The sequence below is a fragment of the Crocuta crocuta genome, unplaced genomic scaffold, assembly GCF_008692635.1.
Source record: "Crocuta crocuta isolate KB4526 unplaced genomic scaffold, BGI_CrCroc_1.0 scaffold16, whole genome shotgun sequence".
NCBI lineage: Eukaryota > Metazoa > Chordata > Mammalia > Carnivora > Hyaenidae > Crocuta > Crocuta crocuta.
Genome location: NW_027531893.1, coordinates 9226230 through 9245278, shown reverse-complemented (window position 1 = coordinate 9245278; position 19049 = coordinate 9226230). Strand labels below are relative to the sequence as shown.

General features: G+C 44.9%; 1 protein-coding gene across 1 annotated transcript in view; it reads left to right on the top strand.

The window, feature by feature from the left end:
- The first annotated feature begins 373 nt into the window (after positions 1 to 373).
- Positions 374 to 19049, top strand: part of ZC3H7A (zinc finger CCCH-type containing 7A) — a 24913-nt gene continuing 6237 nt past the window's right edge. Inside the window, exons 1-18 of the mRNA XM_077773333.1 lie at positions 374 to 598; positions 1967 to 2006; positions 3980 to 4177; positions 5525 to 5683; positions 5883 to 5963; positions 6072 to 6110; positions 6766 to 6799; positions 7283 to 7566; positions 9048 to 9252; positions 10360 to 10424; positions 10948 to 11134; positions 11862 to 12023; positions 13102 to 13298; positions 13574 to 13674; positions 14112 to 14293; positions 15140 to 15216; positions 15833 to 15966; positions 16402 to 16507. Coding sequence (XP_077629459.1) covers positions 531 to 598; positions 1967 to 2006; positions 3980 to 4177; positions 5525 to 5683; positions 5883 to 5963; positions 6072 to 6110; positions 6766 to 6799; positions 7283 to 7566; positions 9048 to 9252; positions 10360 to 10424; positions 10948 to 11134; positions 11862 to 12023; positions 13102 to 13298; positions 13574 to 13674; positions 14112 to 14293; positions 15140 to 15216; positions 15833 to 15966; positions 16402 to 16507 — 2319 coding nt within the window. The 5' untranslated portion in view covers positions 374 to 530. The remainder of the gene's footprint in view (positions 599 to 1966; positions 2007 to 3979; positions 4178 to 5524; positions 5684 to 5882; positions 5964 to 6071; positions 6111 to 6765; positions 6800 to 7282; positions 7567 to 9047; positions 9253 to 10359; positions 10425 to 10947; positions 11135 to 11861; positions 12024 to 13101; positions 13299 to 13573; positions 13675 to 14111; positions 14294 to 15139; positions 15217 to 15832; positions 15967 to 16401; positions 16508 to 19049) is intronic.

The following is a 19049-nucleotide window of genomic DNA, read 5'->3' as shown; positions in this document are numbered from 1 at the left end:
TGACTTCATGTAGATTTTTCATTCTATCAGTTGAATCAGCAAGGATTATTTCAGAAGTTTGTGCAATAAAACGCGTGTAAGTTTTCTACGCTGCACACTGGAAGCCAGACTCCCTTGGAGGCGAGCGGGTGTGAGACCTTTTCACTTCTGGAGAACTTCCAGAAGCAAAACAAGGCCAGGACTCTCCAGCAGCTCACATGTGCGTGCATGTGTGCGTGCATGTAGACAGGGAAGAAACGAAACCTGTAGCCAAGGGGCTGTGGGGAGATGACTTGGAGGAACAGACAAAGTTGGCATGAAAACCGGCCGCTTCATGTGCGGGGCAGCAGGGACCGTGCGGGGGTGAGGGCTCCCGGGGTCCCGCAGCCCAGAGTCCAGGCCGCAGAGAGGGGCGTGTCCGCAAGCAGCAGTGTGGCCGGACCGCAGATGGTGGGTGTTTTACTTGGGGTCCAGGAGCTCTGCACTGTGTATAACTTTGTGTCTCATTTCTTTCCAGATCGATCGTTTAGAAAGTGGATGTGGGGGATAACATGTCCAGTGTGTCCGAGGAGAGAAGAAAGAGGCAGCAGAACATTAAGGAAGGACTGCAGTTTATCCAGTAAGGACCCGACTCGTGGGCGTGTCCACGTCACGTATACAGCTGGCCCTTGTGCAGCGCGGGGTGAGGGGCGTGGACCACTGGCTCGGTTGCAGATCCATGTGTAACTTCTGATTGGCTAGCAGCCTGCTACCGTTGACCTTTGCAAGCCTTACCAGAGCATAAGCAGTCGATGAACATGTTTTGTATGTTGCACGTATTATTTACTGAATTAAAATAAAGTAAGCTGGACAAAAGAAAAGGTTAGGAAGTTCATCAGGAAGAGGAAATACGTTCACAGCACCGTATAACGTTCATTGAGAAAGATAATGTTGTCCGTGGGCCCCTACTGTTCAAACCCATGTTGTTCAAGAGCTGACTGTACTTTTTTATTTTTTATTTTTATTTTTTTTAATGTTTTTATTTATTTCTAGGAGAGAGAGAGACAGCGTGAGCAGGGGAGGGTCAGGGAGAGAGAGGGAGTCACAGACTGAAACAGGCTTCAGGCTCTGAGCTGGCAGTCAGCACAGAGCCCGACGCGGGGCTCGAACCCACGAACCGCGAGATCATGACCTAAGCGAAAGTCGGACGCTTGACCGACCAAGCCACCCAGGCGCCCCTGTACTTTTTTAGTGTTTTTTAGATTAGGTTAAGAAATCTCTAGTCCCGTTTATAAATCCTCTTAATTCGGGTTAGAAATTAGATATTTTTGTCCAGCAATATTTTTTGCTCGTGAACAGTTGACTTCCTGTGTGTTCTGAAGTCTACCTTCCTGTCTGGTTTTTAGAGCTAAAATCCTGTAACTTCTCTGAAAATGTTAGACCCAGAGGGGTCAGAACCTAATCTGATCAGAATACTTCTGACGACTGAAAAGGGATGAGATCAAACACGCACGTGCACATAGGGCTTTTGTAATCAGTTCTGTTAAGAAGCTTGATCTCTAACCAGCCTTCATGGAGCAGGCCAGTGCCAAGGCCGCCCGGGGCTTGGGTGGACACGTCCAGGCAGAAGGCCCGCTCTGTTCTTCCGGAGAGGAGACCTTCTCTGTATTACAGCAAATCGAGTCAAAAAGTATTAGTGGCTCTATGCTACTTGAAAACTTTTTGTTTAGTGTTTGAAGAATTAGGCCACCTCTGGGTAGAAGTAGGTTTAGAAAAACAAAAGTGTTATACTTGAGAAAACATAAGGGAATAGTTGCACATTTCCCCCCACCCCCCATGTTTCATGTGAATAATGGCCTATGTGAATAAGGGTAGTAAAGGAAGGTAGGTCTTTAAAATGCTCATTGAACCCGTAGCGAGCTGATAGAACCTTAGCTTTGTGATGGCATCAGGATGAACAAGTCCTGAGAAGTCCGATAATTAAAATTCACTGGTTTCTTCCTCTTAGGTCACCGCTGTCGTATCCAGGGACACAGGAACAATATGCGGTAATGACTGGGCACATCTACTTAAAAGCTCTGCAAGTAACTTGTGAATTGTAATGGGTGCTGGGGGTTGGCAGACTCGGGCTTGGCGGGCCAGATGGGGTCCGTTGTCTGTTTCTGTAAATAAAGTTTTATTGGAACACAGAGGCACCTATTTGTTGATATGTTTATTATCTGTGACTGTTTTCACGACATATGGTAGTTGAGACAGAGACCATATGGCCCACAGAGCCTGAAGTATTTACTCTCTGGGCCCCTATAGAAAGAGTTTGTCAGTCTTGTACACAGATGTATATATATATATATATGCGTGTGTGTGTATGGGTATATATATATGGGTGTATATATGTGTGTGTGTGCGTATGCATATATACATATATGGGTGTATGTGTGTATGCATATATATATGTGTGTATATATGTGTATGTGTGTGTATATATACATACATACATATATATATATATAGGACATCATGGCTTTGGTATATGTGGACAGTTCTATATTTTCTTTCCTCCATGAGTGTAGTTTGCACTAAGTTTTCTTCTGAGCTCCTGGAAAATTACTTTTTTTTAATAGAGTTTTTTTTTTAAGTTCATTTCGTTATTTAGACAGAGAAAGCGAGCAAGCGTGAATGAGGGAGGGTCAGAGAGGAGAGAGTGAATCCTGAGCAGCCTCTACATTCTCAGCGCAGACCCCGGTTCGGGGCTCGACCTCACCAACTGCGAGGTCATGACCTGAGCCCAAATCAGGAGTCAGACCCTTAGCTGACTGAACCACCCAGGCGCCTCCTTTGAAAATTACTTTTAGCCTACCTCTCATTTCACTGAAGACAACTTGGATGGAATATGTGAAGGAGAGGGCACAGTATCTTCTATTTTTATTTAGGAAAAGGAGGTTCTAAAAGCAGTAGAGGGTGTCTGGACCCTGGGAGGCAGCAACTAGACGTGAAACTAGTTAGAGGCGCAGGGAAAGCCCACTTCACCTGGCCCTGGACTCAAGGCCCTCACCTGTGCAGGCTGTGGGTTTTGATGCTTCTAAATGTGACTTCTTTCTCTCTGCCTCTCTCCCTCCGTCTTCTTGGTCTCCTCGGTTTTTTTCCTTGTCCCTNGATGTAGAATCATAGAGTATTATGGCTAGAAAGCACTGGGAACAGTCCGTTCATTGTACAGTCAGTTTTACAGCCCTGACATCTATAACTGGACCTGGGGTCCCGTGAGGTTAAGTGGCATGTCAAAAGTCCCCGCCCTTGTTAAAGGTTGATCTGTCCAGTTTTCTTTACTAATTCTGTCAGCTTAGACATGAATTGCAAAACATGAGACTGGGGACTCGAATATTTATCTAATCCTGACTTTTAAAGCATTAGAACAATGATGGAAATCAGGAAGGAAACTCCAGAACTTCTATACGTAGCACAAGAACCTGTATACTATACTTCCTCCGTGAGAAAAAGGTCTAACATCCCCTCTCCCAAACCAGTAACTGACCTGAGCAAACGTTTACCGCAGGGGAGACACGATGGTCCGTACAAATGTGGGAGACCCTTGGTAATCAGGCACAGGAGTAAAAAAAAGATACCGTTTCCCACCTAGAAATTACTAGAGGTTTACATCCTTGCTGTTCTCGCCGGTCTGGCGGGCAGTCTGGAAATACCAGTCCAAGGCCCAGGATGCTCATTCCTTCAAACCTTGAGTTTCCACTTGCAGAGTTTAATGTGGGCACCGAGTTAGGGATGTGAGCAGATTCTCACAAGGTGCTTTTGCTGCCTTTTTCCTCATGATGAGAAATTGTCCTTGCCCTTGAGCAAGCAAGCCAGAGGAAGCCCTCGCTGAGATGGTCGTGAGGCGGCTGGGGTTGTCACATCTAAGGCTCGGAAGTTTTCAGCACAAAAATTAAAATTCCCCTATACTTTCTCCTGTTCCATAAAGGGCTTCGAGTGGTAACTCTCTTTTTTTTTTCTCTCTCTGTCTTTTTTTAAGGTATATTTACGTGCTCTTGTGAGAAATCTTTTTAACGAAGGAAATGACATTTATCGGGAACGTGATTGGAGCAGCTCGATAAGCCAGTACACAGAAGCTCTGAACATAGCTGCTTATGCCAAGTCGGAGGAAATTGTCATCCCTAAAGAAATAATCGAAAAACTGCATATAAATCGTATTGCTTGCTATTCTAATATGGTGAGTGGTGATTTGTTTTTTTAGAGCAGAACAGTGTTTCTAGAGGGAAAAAGCATTTTCACTAACAAAATACATTGTAAGTCAGTTTTCTAATTTCAGTTTTTTAAAAAATTTATTTTGTGAGGCGGGGAGGGACAGAGAGAGAGAGAGGGAGAGAGAGAATCCCAAGCAGGGTCTGCACTGTCAGTGCTGACTTGGCTCAAATTCAAGAACCATGAGATCATGACCTGAGCCGAAATCAAGAGTTGGACACTTAACTGACTGAGTACCCCAGATGCCCCTCTAATTTCAATTTTTAAGAGAGACATATTGAATTATTTAAAAAATTTTGTTTAAATTTTGTATTATTTTAACACACACACACACACAGACAGCATGAGCAGAGGAGGGGCAGAGAGGGAGACACAGAATCCGAAACAGGCTCCAGGCTCCGAGCTGTCAGCGCAGAGCCCGACGCGGGGCTTGAACTCACAAACCGTGAGTTCATGACCTGAGCCGAAGTCAGACATTTGACTGTCTGAGCCACCCAGATGCCCCTTTTACTGACTGCTCTTAGAGTGGGCTGAAGCTTTGAAAAGCCAGCTTTGGATACATGTTCAGGAATTTTAAAAATCAAATCTGTCTCTTGATGACTGGTCCTTGGAGCTGCCCCGTGAGTCTGGGTTCTGGGCCGCGTCTGCTTATAACAAAATCCGCCCAGGAGGATGCAGGTACGGATCCGTGCGTCAGTCAGGCGTCTGTATGGACACAGTTGCTCGGTCGAGAGTCCGCTAGTCCTGTCCGGAGCCCCGTTAGCGCCGCACAGTGTCTCACCTTCGGAAGATTTAACACAGGTCTGAGCTGAAAAGCAATATTTTGATCTGCTTCAAATGTTCACCACGGACCATGTTGTCACCCGGTTCTTATTGAAGATTCACTGATGGCTTGTTTTGTCTTTTTCTAATGGATCCTTCTGGGGCTAGCTGGCTGTGTGGGAGTCACGTTTCCAGTTGACGTTTTAATGAACTCCAACAAAGGGTAGCTGGTGGAGGCAGTAGGAAGGGAGAGTGGCGCCCGGGCCGCCCGCCGGGTCCGGACAGTTTTCTTTCTTGAAGATCTGGGGCCTTTCTGGCCAGAGGTCAACATTTGTCTGGTCTGGATGATGGTTCCAATGGAGTTCATGGTATATTCTGTACTTTTGCCTATTGGGAATTTCACAGTGAAAATACTTTGGAAAAGAGAAATAATACCACTAACTTTGAGTCTGAAGGGAGGGCAGTAGTCCGGGGTCTTAATTCGCTTGCGTTTGCAGGAAGACATTAGTGCGGGAATGAATTGTTGCTAACGTTGTGTGGTCTCACACCCTAGGGTTTCCACGATAAAGTTTTAGAAGACTGCGATACAGTCCTCAGTTTAAACTCCAGTAACTGCAAAGCGCTGTATCGGAAATCTAAGGCTCTCAGTGATTTAGGAAGATACAGAGAAGCTTACGACTCTGTAGCAAAGTGCTCCTTGGCAGTGCCTCAGGTATGGAATTTCTATTTGAGTTCATTGGTTTACGTCGTAGCCACAGAGTTCCGTTTTCCAGCCACCTGTCCACCCGCTTTATTAAGGGTTAAGTGCCCGTAAAGCAGGTGCCCCCACAGAATATGAGTTCTGGCTGTTTTCTGTTTGTCTTCCCAGTTAGTAAACATAACCCTCCGTTAATCCTGTTGTATTTTTCCAGGATGAACACGTGATCAAACTAACTCAAGAACTAGCTCAGAAATTGGGATTTAAGATAAGAAAAGCGTACGTTAGGGCCGAGGTAAGCTGGCGCTCTCCACCGGGTGTTTTCATTCCGTGTGGTTGGGACTTGGAATCACTTCTGATATTAACTTAGTTTTTTAAAATCCGCACCTTTGTTTTCTTTCAGCTCTCGTTAAAATCCGCTCCTGGGGACGGGGCTTCCAAGGTAAAGTTATTACTTCCGTGAGGACTCGTCCCTCTGGGTGCAAAGAAGAGCACATGGCAGTGTTAGCTGCCCTGCTTTTAATATTTTTGGTTTGTGTCTATTTTTGAGAGCTTTTTGTTTCTCAGACACGTAATTGGCCACAGCTTCCTGTTCTGTAAAAGGAAACAAACAGCTCTAGGCATATCTTGCAGCCAGCATTTCCTGAGTCCGATGGAGGATTTCACAGGATGTTCACAGATGTTAGGTTTTATTAGAAAAAGTGGCCTCGGGGCCAGATAGGAATTTCGGCAGCCATCGGGCTAGACACAGTTAACAAGCTGTTGGTTTTTAAACGGTGAGACTTCTCGGAGCTGTTAGGGTGCCTGTGTGAGTTGGGGAGCGAGCAGAGGCTAGACTAGGCCTTCTGGAAGCCGTGCTCCCGAAGGGCCCTTGGGAAGGACGGGCCTGGAGAGCCCAGGGCGGTGCCGCAAGGCCACCTGCTTACCCACGCGCCGCGGAGGTTTGCGCGTTCCGTTTCTTTCTTGGATCTCAAATGGAAGGACGTAAACGTTCTGTGAGAACTTGCATTGCTGCCTCGGAGTGAGACTGACAGACTGTCTGCTTGTAGTCCCGAGTGCTGACCAGACGATGATCCATTATTTGGTTTAATTTCCAGGCTTTGAACTGTTCCGTGGAAGATATCGAGCCAGGTACGTTTTCCCGTGTCATCTTGTTCTAGAAAGTGGCGGCCCTAGACTCCGTAGGTGGGATAGCGTTGTCAGATAAGATTACGGCCATTAGTGTTCAAGCAAGAGTAATTTCGAAAACTACCTTAGTGTGTCCAGATGTGCCAGCAGGGGATTGGTGACCCTGGATGTCGGTAAGCAGTCAGTGAGCATCCCGTGTGGCTTTACCAGCGCCTCGTAGCTCTGCCCGGAAGGCGGCCGGGCATTGTGAGGAAGAAGGATAAGTTTTCACGAGCGAATATGTCTATTCCTGGGTCAAACACATGACGTTGAGAATTATGTTGACACTTTTATTTGAACTGCTTCCACTCTTGACTCTCTCTGTTTTTACAATTACTTTCGTGTTCTCACCCTGCTCCTCGTTTTCGCCCTTATTGGCTCTTGACACTCGTCTCATGTGAGTAAGGGCACTAAAGATGAGTGCGTGTGTTTCAATCCATGTTTCAGATTTGTTACCTCCGAGGCAGGAAGCGGCGTCTGTCATCACTGTGCCTGCATCCAGTTTCTCCCACCAAGTGGGAAGTGAGCTGGCCTCAGTTCCCATCATGCCCTTACCCTCTATGTTGCCACTGCGAGTGGACGAGAGCCCCCTGCCCTCGACGGTGTTGGCCAACGGAGGAAAGACCCCCTTCGCTATGCCGGAACCCTTTTTAGATGACGGAGATATGGTCCTCGGAGATGAAATAGACGACCTTCTGGATTCCGCACCTGAGGCCAACGAAACTGTTATGGTAAATTTCAGCATGACTCCTCTCTTCTGAAGCCGGGCTTCATTTTTTTAAATAATTGCCGTATGACCCACTCGGTATTTTCAGTATTACCTGTAGGTTATATGTAGGGTCTCTCACCTTAAAAGGTACTTTTTCCTTTTTCTTAAAGAAATGTTTTTTATGTTTATTTGTTATTGACACAGAGAAACACAGCATGAGTGGGGGAGGGGCAGAGAGAGGGGGAGACACAGAATCTGAAGCAGGCTCCAGGCTCTGAGCTGTCAGCACAGAGCCTGACGTGGGGCTTGAAACCCACGAACCGTGAGATCATGACCTGAGCCGAAGTCAGACGCTTAACCGACTGAGCCCCCCAGGCTCCCTGATTTACTTTTTTATTCTCAAGTTAATACACAGTGAAGTCTTGGCTTCAGGAGTAGAACGCAGTGATTCATCTCCTACATACAACACCCAGTGTTCATCCCAATAAGTACCCTCCTCAGTGCCCATCACCATTTAACCCCCCCCATCAACTTTCAGTTTGTTCTTTATATTTGAGAGTCTCATGGTTGTCTCCCTCTCTGTTTTTACCTTATTTTCTCTTCACTTCCCTTATGTTCATCTGTTGAGTTTCTCAAATTCCACATATGAATGAAAGCATGATATCTGTTTCTCTCTGACTTATTTCACTCAGCATAACACCCTTCAGTTCCATCCACGTTGTTACAAATGGCAGGGTTTCATTCTTTTTCATCACCAAGCACTGTTCCATTGTGTATATAAACCCCATCTTCTTTATCCTTCATCAGTTGATGGACACTTGGGCTCTTGGCTGTTGTGGATCCCGCTGCTATAAACATTGTGGCACACGTGCCCCTTCGAATCAGCATTTTTGTAGCCTTTGGGTAAATTTCTAGTCGTGCGATTGCTGGGTCATAGGGTAGTTCCATTTTTAATTCTTTGAGGAACCTCCTCACTGTTTACCAGAGCGGCCACACCAGTTTGCATTCCCACCAGTGCAAGAGGTTCCCCTTTCTCCACATCCTCGCCAACATCTGTTGTGTCCTGACACCTTGATCCTTTTTTGAATGTGGGCTTGGAAAGAGAGAAGCTCTGTAGCCTAGATTCTTCTTTTCTTAATTTTTTTTTAAACATTTGTTTATATTTGAGAGAGCAAGACAGCACGAGGAAGGGAGAGGCAGAGCGAGAGAGGAAGACGCAGAATCCAAAGCAGGCTCCACGCTCTGAGCTGTCAGCACAAGCCTCACATGGCTCACATGGGGCTCCATCTCATGAACCTCGAGATCATGACCTGAGCTGAAGTCGGAGGCTTAACTGACTGAGCCAGGAGCCTAGATTCTTCTGTTGAGTTTCAGTAGTGATTTCAGCTTTGTTACATAACTGCCCAGTGCAATAATGTGTTTCTGTACGCTGATGTTCAGAGCAGCATGGGCTACTTGTAACTAAGTTTCCTGGGTTTTAGTAAAATCTTTTTTCTTTTCTAGCCATCAGCTTTAGTCCGCGGAGCCCTGCCGGCAGCCAGCACCACCCCCAGCATACCTTTCTCGGCATCTCTGTTGGGCACCCTGCCCATTGGTGCGCGGTATGCTCCTCCACCCTCCTTCTCCGAACTGTATCCGCCTTTGACCTCATCCTTGGAAGACTTCTGCTCTTCTTTAAATTCATTTTCAATGAGCGATTCCAAGCGAGGTAAGACTCGAGCCATTTGTGTAAATAACCGCAGTTTGTGTTCTAAAGAAGGCAGTCTGTGTTTGGCAGTTATGTAACTAACTTTAGGAAGTTAGTACTTGAATTATTTTCATTGTAGCTGAAAATATAAAAACTAAGTCTTCCGTTTTAATTTGCCTGGGCATCAACGTGCCATTCTGGAGGTTGAGGATCATGGGAATACTTAGGAATATATGTGGCACTTATTTTTGTGTTTTGTGTTTTTAAACTAGATAGCTTGTTAAGGTGGGTGTCTGTTGTTTTGGGGGGCAAAATGGCTTTTAATGTTTTCTCCAGGGAAGGTGTACCCCATCGTCAAGAGTCTTAAAGGCAGGCTCTCCTTGTAAATTCCAAGTGAGGCAAATAGTTTAGACTAACGTAAGGCAGAATTATTCAGAATCTGACCTATAGAATTAGATCTGTCTGCTTTAGGCTTCATCCCCAGAGGTCCCCAAACTGTGCGTGGTGCCTTAGTTTTTTTGCAAGAGATTGTTGAGTTTTTGGTCTGGCCCCTGCCTCTGTCATTCTCTCCTATTTACTTTAATGGTTTAAACAGTACTGATCAAAAGCTTCCTATTTTTCTAAGGCATTGTTACGTGGTGAAAGGGAGAAAAATCAAAACGATCAGTTTAAAGATTGACACCTGAAAAAACTAAAGTCTGTGGGAAGCAGAGAGCAGAGAGAAGAAAATCGAGGGGCGGCCTGAGGGAAAGAGTCATCGCACCTCACTGATTTTCTTAATGTTGTGATGAATTCCTGCTCCGTAGTTTGAAGAGGCTCTTTTCCCATTTTGGATATGAGTTCTTGTCTTAGTCTTTTTAACAGCCCCCCCTCCGTAGGCCCTGCTTTAGCTAATGTCTCCGAAAACAGCTTTTTATTTAAGTTTGCCTGAGGGTTGTGAATGGCCCTTGGAAGTTTCCAGAGGGAAAGAGACCATCCCCTGCCCTCTGTGAGGGTCCCTCACGAGCAAGAAAGCTCCTTGGAAGGGGGAGGGAAGGTAATGCGGGGGAAGCGTAGGCAGCCACTGAGCCCTGATGTTCTTGTGACATGATCAGAATGAGGTCTGTTGAAGTGTTTTTATTATTTTAGATCTGTCCACCTCAACTTCTAGAGAGGGAACAGCGCTTAGCGGCAGTAATTCCTCCCTTTTACTTGTAAGTGCCACTTCCTCTTTTGTAAATACGTCGCTTACATTGAACACAGGTCTTTTTACTTAAGTAACGGAGTTATCTGAACAGACGTGATGGTCTCCCTACATCTCACTTGCGGGGGAGAAGGGGGTGACGTAAGACCCTCGCGGAGCCGCCAGCCATGCGTGCCGTGTGCTCCGGCAGGTTCCTCTCTTGGGCCCGCGGGCGGGCGAGAGGCTCCAGCAGCACAGAACCCAGCAGGGCAGATGAGATCAGGGCTCCGGTGTGCTGTCCCAGCAGGATGAGACGTTACTCAGGACAACTCAGGGAGGAGCCAGGAAGGTGGGGGAGGGGCCTAGAGACCCAAAGAGCCGACAACCTAGAAAGATTCAGATTTTCGATAGAAGCGCGGCAGCGGCAGATTAGTACTGATTTCAGTTCGTGAAGAATGTCTTGTTTTTCACAAATTTGTTCCCTTCTTTGGTGAGAGTGCAATATTTGTTGGCTGTTTTTTTTTTCCTGTTTTTTTTTTTTCTTATTCTTGCAGATGAACGGACCAGGCAACTTGTTTGCTTCTGAGAGTTTCCTGGGAATTTCAAGCCACCCTAGGAATGACTTTGGAAACTTCTTCGGAGGCGCAGTTACTAAACCACCCTCATCAGTGACCCCAAGACATCCCCTTGAAGGAACCCATGAGCTGAGACAAGCTTGTCAGATGTGTTTTGTAAAATCAGGTCAGGACCAGACTAAAGGGGCTGATGGTATTAAGCTAGTCGATAGTCTAGTCGGAGAGTTCGAGATCCGTTACTCTTCATGGAAGACAGCAGCTGCTGTGGTTTCCAGTCCCTGTTCGAGTTCCGGATAGGATAAGCCTGCTTGTATTGGATTTGGTTTCATTAATATAATTACGTAGAATAGAATACTTACCTGGTGTTGAAATCTTACTTACATTTTTTGAAATTCTTTGCATTCTCCATACATGTTTGAGAATATGGTCATTTTCAAATAAAGCAAGAACTAGGAAAAAAGTATTGTAAGACTAGTATTTGATAGAGCGCTTATAAAGTCTTTTCTGTTGGTTTGTTTCATACTTTTGCCCCTAAGTCAGGTGAGATAAACACAACTCTGAAACCGGAGCCTAAATTCATTTTCTTTCTTAGTTGTGTATATTTTGTGGTGATTTTTCCCGTTAGAAGCCATCACAATTCCTGCCCTCATAGTTAAATAAGAGTATGTTTTGAGGGCGCTGGTGTTGAATAAAACTTTGTGTTCTCTGATACATAGACTATGAAAGGCACAAGTTCTTCAGTAGCTTATTTACATTTGGGGGTTATAAAAATAGGATTCTTGTGGGAATTTAATAATCAATATCCATCTGCTCACATCTGCTTGTAAATGTGCCCGTAAAATGAAACGTTGCTTTTTGTGCCAACGAGCAATCCTTTTTTATGTCTTTTTCAGGCCCTAAGTTAATGGATTTCACTTACCATGCTAATTTAGATCATAAATGTAAGAAAGATATTTTAATTGGTAGAATAAAGAATGTTGAAGATAAATCATGGAAAAAAATACGCCCAAGACCAACAAAAACAAATTATGAAGGACCTTATTATATATGTAAAGGTATGTACTATAATGACTCTGTGGGTGTGCATTACATAAGTGGTAAACGATTTGCTATATTTATAATAATGGTTCCACTATTACTGTTCTTAAAAATGTATAGGTAGAGTTAATTTTTTTTTAATGTTTATTTTTGAGAGAGAGAGACAGAGAGCTATTGGGGAGGGGCGGAAAGAGAGGGGGACACAGAATCCGAAACAGGCTCCAGGCTCTGAGCTGTCAGCACAGCCCCATGTCATGACGTGGGGCTCGGACCCTCAAACTATGAGATCACGACCTGAACCGAAGTCAGACACTTAACCGACTGAGCCACCCAGGCACCCCTAAAACCTTCTAGGTAGAATTAAAAGTTCTTGGATTGAGACATTTGTACTTTTTACATTATTTGTACCTTTGTTTTTAACTTCTTACAGCGCCTGTATATCATAGGTGTTTATGGAAACTGGGCTTTGGCCAGGTTTTAAACAGAAAGCTGTGTCACTCTGTAGGTTCCCTGGCTGAGTCTAAACAAAATCACAGCACTAAACCGAGGCTTTGAAAATGTTCTTTTAGGTTGCTTTTGAGAGAACTTTGTTATTCAATTTTTGTCAGATTGCTTCGTCCGAACGTGCTTTGAACATCCCTAAGTGAGTTTTTAAACTTAGGTAGAATACGTGAGAGCCTTTTCCCTGTCAGAAATAAAAATAGTTCAGACCCACGGTGCTGTGGTTTTAAAGTTAGTACTGCCACTGCACAGTAAAATGTGCGTCACTGCGTGAAGCTCTCTGTGAAGTAGAGAGATTCAGATGGTGCCCTGAACATGTGTCACAATCACTGGCTTTGATAAAGCAATGGCCGGGGCCCCTGGGTGGCTTAGTCAGTTAAGCATCCGACTTGGGTCAGGTCGTGATCTCACAGCTCATGAGTTCGAGCCCCGTGTCGGGCTCTGTGCTGACAGACCCTACTGTTTCCTAACAGTCTTTTACTATTTCTCTGCCCCTCCCTGGCTTGCATGCTCTCTGTCTCTCAAAAATAAGTAAAATGTTAAAAAAAAAAAATGGCCATGTTTTAAATGTCTTTCCACCGTTGGTCTCTTTAGATGTTGCTGCTGAGGAGGAATGTAGATACTCAGGCCACTGCACATTTGCGTATTGCCAAGAAGAGATAGATATCTGGACGCTGGAGCGGAAAGGAGCGTTCAGCAGAGAGGCATTCTTTGGTGGGAATGGAAAGATCCACCTCACTGTATTCAAACTTCTCCAAGAGCATCTTGGAGAGTTTATATTCCTTTGTGAGGTACTATCTCCGAACCTTATTTCCTGCTACACCACTGGTGAGAGTTTCTGACTTGCAAGCCCAGAAATATAAAATACCAGAGCCCACGCCGTGCCGTGGGGTGCGCGTTCACGCGGTCAGCAGTCGCTACTCCCAGTGTCCAAAAAATGCAAACACTTGGCATGAAGTGTTAACTGGTTTCGGTGTGTAACGTATAAGTATGTGCACAAGTGTGGCACAAAAGTTCGATTTCGTATTACGTTGTTGTGGTAATTCTTCTTCTCTGTCTGTTCCAGAAATGTTTTGATCATAAGCCTAGAATGATAAGTAAAAGAAATAAAGATAATTCTACTTCTTGTTCTCACCCGGTTACAAAGCATGAGTTTGAAGACAATAAGTATGTTGGCAGTTTCTCATTTTTCTAGTGACGCAATAGATTCTGTCTTTAGATCCAAATAAAAGCATAGTAGTATCTGCCCAGGCCCGTTTACCCCTGTGCTTTCACTGTTGCTGTTTTGAAAGACTATTGAAAAATGTCTGTTAGTATATTTTGCTGGGAATTTTTAAGTGGTTTATGAAATTTACATTTAATACAAAAAGGCATTATTGATTTGTAGTTTCTCATGAAATGGATTTCAGTATTTTATGGCTTAATTTATGGTGTAAATTATTCACCCTCCCCCATTAATCCAATATTTACGTAAAGTGATTAGTTTTTCTGGTAAAGATTTAACATATATTTTTAGCCTAGAACTTGATGTTATATATATTTATTTATTTTCCTTTGAAAAAGCCAGGGCAGAATGATAACGTGTCACTCCATTTTTATCTTAGGTGCCTTGTCCACATTTTGCGAGAGACAACAGTAAAATACTCCAAAATACGTTCTTTTCATGGTCAGTGTCAGCTTGATTTATGTCGCCATGAGGTTCGATATGGCTGTTTAAGGGAAGATGAGTGCTTTTATGCGCATAGTCTTGTAGAACTGAAAGTCTGGATATTGCAAAATGAAACAGGTAGGTGTGTGGATGATTAGGAAATGGCTCCGCATGGGGGCGCCTAGGGGGCTCAGTTGGTTAAGCGTCCAACATTGCCTCAGGTCATGATCTCATGGTTCCGGAGTCCGAGTCCCGCATAGGGCTCTGTGCTGACAGCTCAGAGCCTGGAGCCTGCTTCGGATTCTGGGTCGCCCTGTCTCTCTGCCCCTCCCCTGCTCACACTCTGTCTCTCTCTCTCAAAGATAACTAAACATTTAAAAAAAAAATAAATAAAAGCCTCCTCAAGCCAAGCTCTTAACTCTCTAGAACAAACAGAGTTACCGGAGGGGAGGGGGCGAAGGGGGCGGGGAAGACAGGGGAGGGGGATTAAGAAGTGCACACGTGGTGAGCGCACAGGGTGACGTATGGAAATGCTGAATCAGCTGTTGTACACCTGAAAATATGACACCATATGTTACCTGTACTGGATTAAGAACTGAATTTAAAAAAAAACCTGTTTCCTCAGGAGCAGTCAGGGTTTGACAAAACAGCGTCAGAGATGTTTCTCCATCATTGCGATATGGCAGCACTGTTCCTTTTATCCTTAGCTATAAACTGTTATTTTTACAGTGGCTTGTTTTCAGTATAGCCTCGTGGAATTCATTGCTGGTACCAGTTCATGCACATAGTACTCTTTTGGGAGGATGAGAGATTCCCTAGAAGGTACCAGAAGCTGTATTTGTGAACATTCCCTTGCAAAAAAGAGGGACGTGACATGCGGATTATGCTACGTGGGAGATGACGGGGGAGTTGAGGCTGTGGTCAGTTGGGCGGAACGTTGGTACGTAGAGGGCGAGCCTAAAGGAAGGCTTGTACATTTCCCAGGTATCTCACACGATGCCATCGCTCAAGAATCTAAACGATATTGGCAAAATCTGGAAGCCAACGCACCTGGAGCTCAGGTATTGTATCATACTTTTCTGCGTTCGGTATCCTTTCTGGAGCGGCCTAACGAAGGTCATTTGGCCGATGTAGTTTCCACTTACAGTCTGCTTCCTTTCTTACTGTTCATTGACTTGAGTTATTGTTAATGTGAAAAAGGTTCCAAATTTTAGTTGATCATCATCAAAAATAAATAAAATCAGGCATCCCATAATACTTGCCAAGACCGCAGGATACAATTTCCTTACGCAGTTGACCTGGCAAAACAGTTGGGTTCTTGGACCGTGGGGACCCCGGGAGTAAGGGAGGTAGTCTGTGGTTCCGCTTCCCAGCTGGCAGAGGTCCTTTCTCTGCTCCCTCCCCACCCCCACCCCCCAGAATTCTAGTTGTCACCCTTCAGAGCTGGCTTTGACAAATTGAGGCGTGGTGTCTATAATCTGCTTCTATCATATTCTCTTGTGTTTAGGTGGGGAACTAAGATTTCATTACCAGATCGTGTACATAATGGTCAACGCATCAAACCAGACAATACCAGAAATTGTTTGCTATTATGAAAAAAGAAATACGTGGCAATTAAATATTTTGTTCTAAGAAAACTAGTATTCTGTTTAAAGTGAAACTTCTGTTTTGTTTAAGATACTAGGCAATCAACTAATGCCCGGGTCTCTTAATATGAAGATAAAATTTGTGTGTGCTCAGTGTCTGAGAAATGGTCAAGTCATCGAACCGGACAAGAACAGAAAATATTGTAGTGCAAAAGCAAGGCACTCGTAAGTAGTGTGTGTGTGCGCGCGCATGTGCGTGCGTGTGTGTTAACAATGCCTATTTCATAATTCTCTGTTACTTGGGTATAAAATCATGTAAGAAAAAGAGATTGACTTTGAAGAGAGCAGAGCAAAGTAGATCACGTAGGAGTGATTGCAAAGCAAAAAGGAAGAGTTTTTTACAATTTCAAGGATGAGAATTCAGCAAGGTTCAGTAGAGTCTTTCTCGGTCTCTCCCTGTCGGGTCAGGGCTCACAGAGAATGTTTGTTACCAACTATCAACAGGAAATGAAATGACAGAGTCCTAAGGCATTTCTTTTAGAAGGGTTGAGAAAAATCTCTGGTCCTTCAGGTACGACCGTTGTACCTGTTCCTTGATATTCCTTATATTCTGCCTTGTGCCCGTGTGTCTTTGTGTTTTCTGAACTCCATGTTTCTTAGGTGGACCAGAGAGCGGCGCGCGATGAGAGTGATGTCCATCGAACGTAAGAAGTGGATGAACATCCGTCCTCTCCCCACAAAGAAACAAATGCCTTTACAGTTTGATGTACATACGTAATTTTTAAGCCACTTTTTTAAATTAGGCATTTCAAATCATTAGAAAGTAGTAGTGATTCAAAATGAAACCTGGAGACTTTTCAATGCTGATTGTAATAGCGCAGTTTTTAAACAGTCCTGTTTTCCTTCCCCTCTCACGTGTGTGGTTCGGTGACAGTTTTCGGACTGGCAGGGATTGGAGGAGTTACTTGGAAGAAGAAAGTAGGCAGTGGACTTGGGAAATAATTATGGGCATGACTTACGTTTCAGAGGAATTACTTTGGGAGTGAGTGGGAGAGAATTTCATTTAAATCATATTCCTTGCCTTTGATGTCAAACTCCAGGCCTTCCGTTACTATGAATACTGTTGATAAGTTTCTTTGACTCAAGTCATGGATACTAACGAAAAGACACCCCACTTTATAGGATCTTCTAAAAGTAACCCCCAGGAAAAATGTGCAGTGTTAGAGACATACGTTCTTCAGAAATCCATGGAATGAAAATACCAGACCAACTTAAAGTCAGGGCAGCATTTCATTCATGAGGTGGCATGGCTCATCTCGGTACCTCTGGTGCCTTCTGTGTTTCTGAAGATGACTGTCAGAGCAAACCCCTCGGGCTGGCTCTGGACTCTGCTCTTCGTGACACAGTGGGAGTGTCTCACTGTGTGAGCGCACGGGGACACTCAGAGCGTTGACAGGTAGCAACCTTGGTGCCCCGATGGCAGACAAGAGGAGAGATTTGCCCAGAGAAGTGGTGGGATGGATCGCAGACCCCCCTCGTGCACAAGGGCCCCCCGCCCCCCGAATTGCCCAGCAGAGTAAAGGAAGAGGCAGGTTGATTTCCCATCGCCCAGAGTCCTTGCGTTGTGTGAGCTTACGCAGGTTACCGGGTCAGGCTCTGAGGGAGGCGGGCCGTTTGTGTGTCATCCTCAGGGCTTTTCCACTCCTCCATCTGAGTGATGGAATCGGTGGGCCTCGGGGGAGGGGAAGAAGGTTGATTGGAACCACTGGTCGCTTATGCTTTAAAAGAGGAGGTAACAGGTGTCCCCCTCGTTCTTGTTAATAGGAAGGTGGCTGAGAACGGTTTTCAGGCAGCTGCCAGGACTTGTGATTGTTTGTTATTAAGCTAGAACGTGCTGCACTGCCGCGCAGTGTTACAGGAGCTCATTGCCTCTTTTTTTTTTTTCTCTTTTTATTGCTAAGGGGTCCTTTTTGTAAAAGAAGAAATAATAGCCTGTGTGTGTTTGTGTGTAGACAGTATGGTGAGGTGGAAAGAGAATGGGGTTCAGAGTCTGGCCCAAGGGCCCCGGGCAAGTTACTCAGCCTCAGTTGGCTCATCTGTAAATGGGTAATATTTAGATCATAGGGAAGATTACAGGAGATGGTGTTGTGTGAAAACCCAGCACAGTGGCCAGCCTCTTCTCCCTTATCTTCTCTTCTTCTTGCTCCTTATCCTTGAACTTTGAAGGACTATGGTAAATGTCTCCCTAGTAATACCCGACTACGTACTACTAGAGTTTCACTTTATGCGGAAGATTGGAAGGGTGGGGCCCTTGGCACTGATCCGAGGGAGGAAACCTGTGGTGTTAAGGGCTCACTGCTTTCAGATTGTTAGGAAACCCTGACGCTGAGCCTCTGGTATTGGGTAAACTAGCACATAGGGCCAGCTTCTGTGGAAGCAGCCACTGAGCTAACGAGTTCGTTGTACTAGAATGTGTGCTGTGTAAAGACAAGTATGTTGATGCTATTTAAGAATGAGCTGTCTTGGGAGCGCCTGGGTGGCTCAGTTGGTAAAGAATGAGCTGTCTTGGTGATGGAGGTTTTCTTGATAGTTATGGTTCTTAGAGACGTGGGTGTCCTGCTGATCGCTATCACTTCATTTTCCTACCAATTTCCCTGCATTTACTCTGTAAAAACACAATGCAAATAACCAGAAGAGGTATTCGTTGAATGCCATGTGGCTGGCTGGCATGCTTAGGGTCGTCATTGTGTGCACACAGTGCCGGCTGAATGCGTGGCGGCTGAGGTTAGCGGCCGGTACTGGTTATAGGCAAGCCGAATGTCTGAGAGTTTTTCCTGACGCTGTTTAGTACCTGCGGTCTCTTTACCGCCTCCCAGGAGCTGACGAGGAGGCTTGCTGGGCGTTAGGCAGGGAGAGCATCGGGGCCATCAGACTGAGGGGGCCACAGCTTTGCTCTGTGGAGATCGAATGCTCTGCTGTGTTAAAAGCGGATACTCTGAATGAGGGAGATTGTCGACATTTTCTTATAAGAAAATGCTCCATCTCCCAGTGCCATACTTCTTTTCTGTTGGAGATTTTCTTTTGAAAAATCTTGAGATAGAATGCTTAATATCATCTCCTGGATGTTGAACATAGAGTCCACTTGGATACAATCAAAGTAATCTGATTTAATAATTACGGTACCGAGCCCTAGCACAGAAAATAATGCTGATTTGGCCTCACTGTAAAAATTAGGCAGTTTTACTGAATGTACCCTGGTCTTAAAGCATATTCTTTTTTTTTTTTTTTTTTTTTTTGTTATCTGTTTG